The sequence below is a fragment of the Seriola lalandi genome, unplaced genomic scaffold (genome assembly GCF_002814215.2).
Source record: "Seriola lalandi dorsalis isolate HSWRI2012SDOR001 ecotype SW California unplaced genomic scaffold, Sedor1 jcf7180002054197, whole genome shotgun sequence".
Lineage (NCBI taxonomy): Eukaryota > Metazoa > Chordata > Actinopteri > Carangiformes > Carangidae > Seriola > Seriola lalandi.
Genome location: NW_019524750.1, coordinates 2,841 through 4,037, shown reverse-complemented (window position 1 = coordinate 4,037; position 1,197 = coordinate 2,841). Strand labels below are relative to the sequence as shown.

The 1,197-nt window shown below is 42.1% G+C and overlaps 1 protein-coding gene across 2 annotated transcripts in view; it reads left to right on the top strand.

Annotated features, from left to right (window-relative positions):
* The window catches only part of LOC111653406 (uncharacterized), a 10,794-nt gene extending 9,758 nt beyond the window's left edge, over positions 1-1,036 (top strand). Inside the window, exon 6 of one of the 2 annotated variants that reach the window (XM_087173407.1) lies at positions 145-1,036. In XM_087173407.1, the coding sequence (XP_087029533.1) occupies positions 145-617 (473 nt within the window). In that variant the 3' untranslated portion in view covers positions 618-1,036. The remainder of the gene's footprint in view (positions 1-144) is intronic. The other variant, XM_023404008.2, reaches the window with a different exon arrangement.
* The last annotated feature ends 161 nt before the right edge of the window (positions 1,037-1,197 follow it).

Genomic DNA, 1,197 nt, shown 5'->3' with positions numbered 1-1,197 from the left:
CTAGATTAGTGTCCCCTGTTCCCTTCTGGTCTGATCTGGTTCTGTCCTTCAGGTTTCTCTACAACTTTGTAATCCTTCAATAAAGAGATTAAAAGCTGCTGCTGCTGTTTATACAGCTCATGTTGTGCTTTGTTCTCCTCTCAGGTCAAGAGGTGAAGGTGAAGGAAGGGGAGGAGTCTGTCCAGCTGCCCTTCAAGACCACAGCTCACCTGTCTGGAGACATCAGAGTGGAGTGGACAGACAGAGACTGTAGGAAGGTCCATGTGTATCAGAACGGTTCTGACAGACCTGAAGAACAGGACCAGGTTTACAGAGACCGAACAGAGATGAAGAAAGATCCACTGAGAACTGGAGACCTCAGTCTGACCCTGAAACACCTCACAGTCACAGACACAGGAGAATACAGATGTAGTGTCTACAAGGACGGACACTTACTGATGAGGACAAGAGTGACTCTCAAGGTCAAAGGTCAGTGTTGTTTGTTTGTCTCTAGTTGTTTGTTTGTCTCTCATTGTTTGAATGCATCAAAGCTTTGGTTAATCAATATGAATGTGCACTGCTTAGTAGTCACTGTTTTTCACGCAGTAGAATTTTGTACAAAACAGACAATCATATAAACACATACAGTATATGCCATGCCAGACAATGTCTAAATGCTTGTGCTAATGTTCGTTCCTTATGCTGATGATATGTGATTTGATGTTTGTAAAATGGATAAAAGGAGGGCAAACAGTGAGGAGCGAGGCGACCAGACAGGCTGGAGAAAACAACAGGAATTGTCTAGAATTTGGGATCATTTAAGCTGGAAAAAAATAAAACTGTGTATAGTATGTACTGTTACACTGAACCAGCCTGCTACAGTAGCACAACATTAATGCTTCAGCATCTCAACAGAAAGTGTCTGGTCTACATGGCAGTTCACAGAGCAGACAAGACACAGGGTGGAGTTAACATTAGCATTAGAATTTATAGTAAATCAATATAATTTATATGTTAGTCAATGTAATGTAATGGCTAGTTAAGAGTGTAACGTTTTATTAATATGGTGGCTAGATATAATGTCTCTCTCTTTCTCTCTCTGTCTCTCTCTCTCTGTCTCTCTCTCTCTCTCTCTCTCTCTGTCTCTCTCTCTCTCTCTCTCTGAGTGAATGGCGGTGTGAGAGGAGCGGTGTGTTGCAGAGAGCGTTTGTAAAAGTT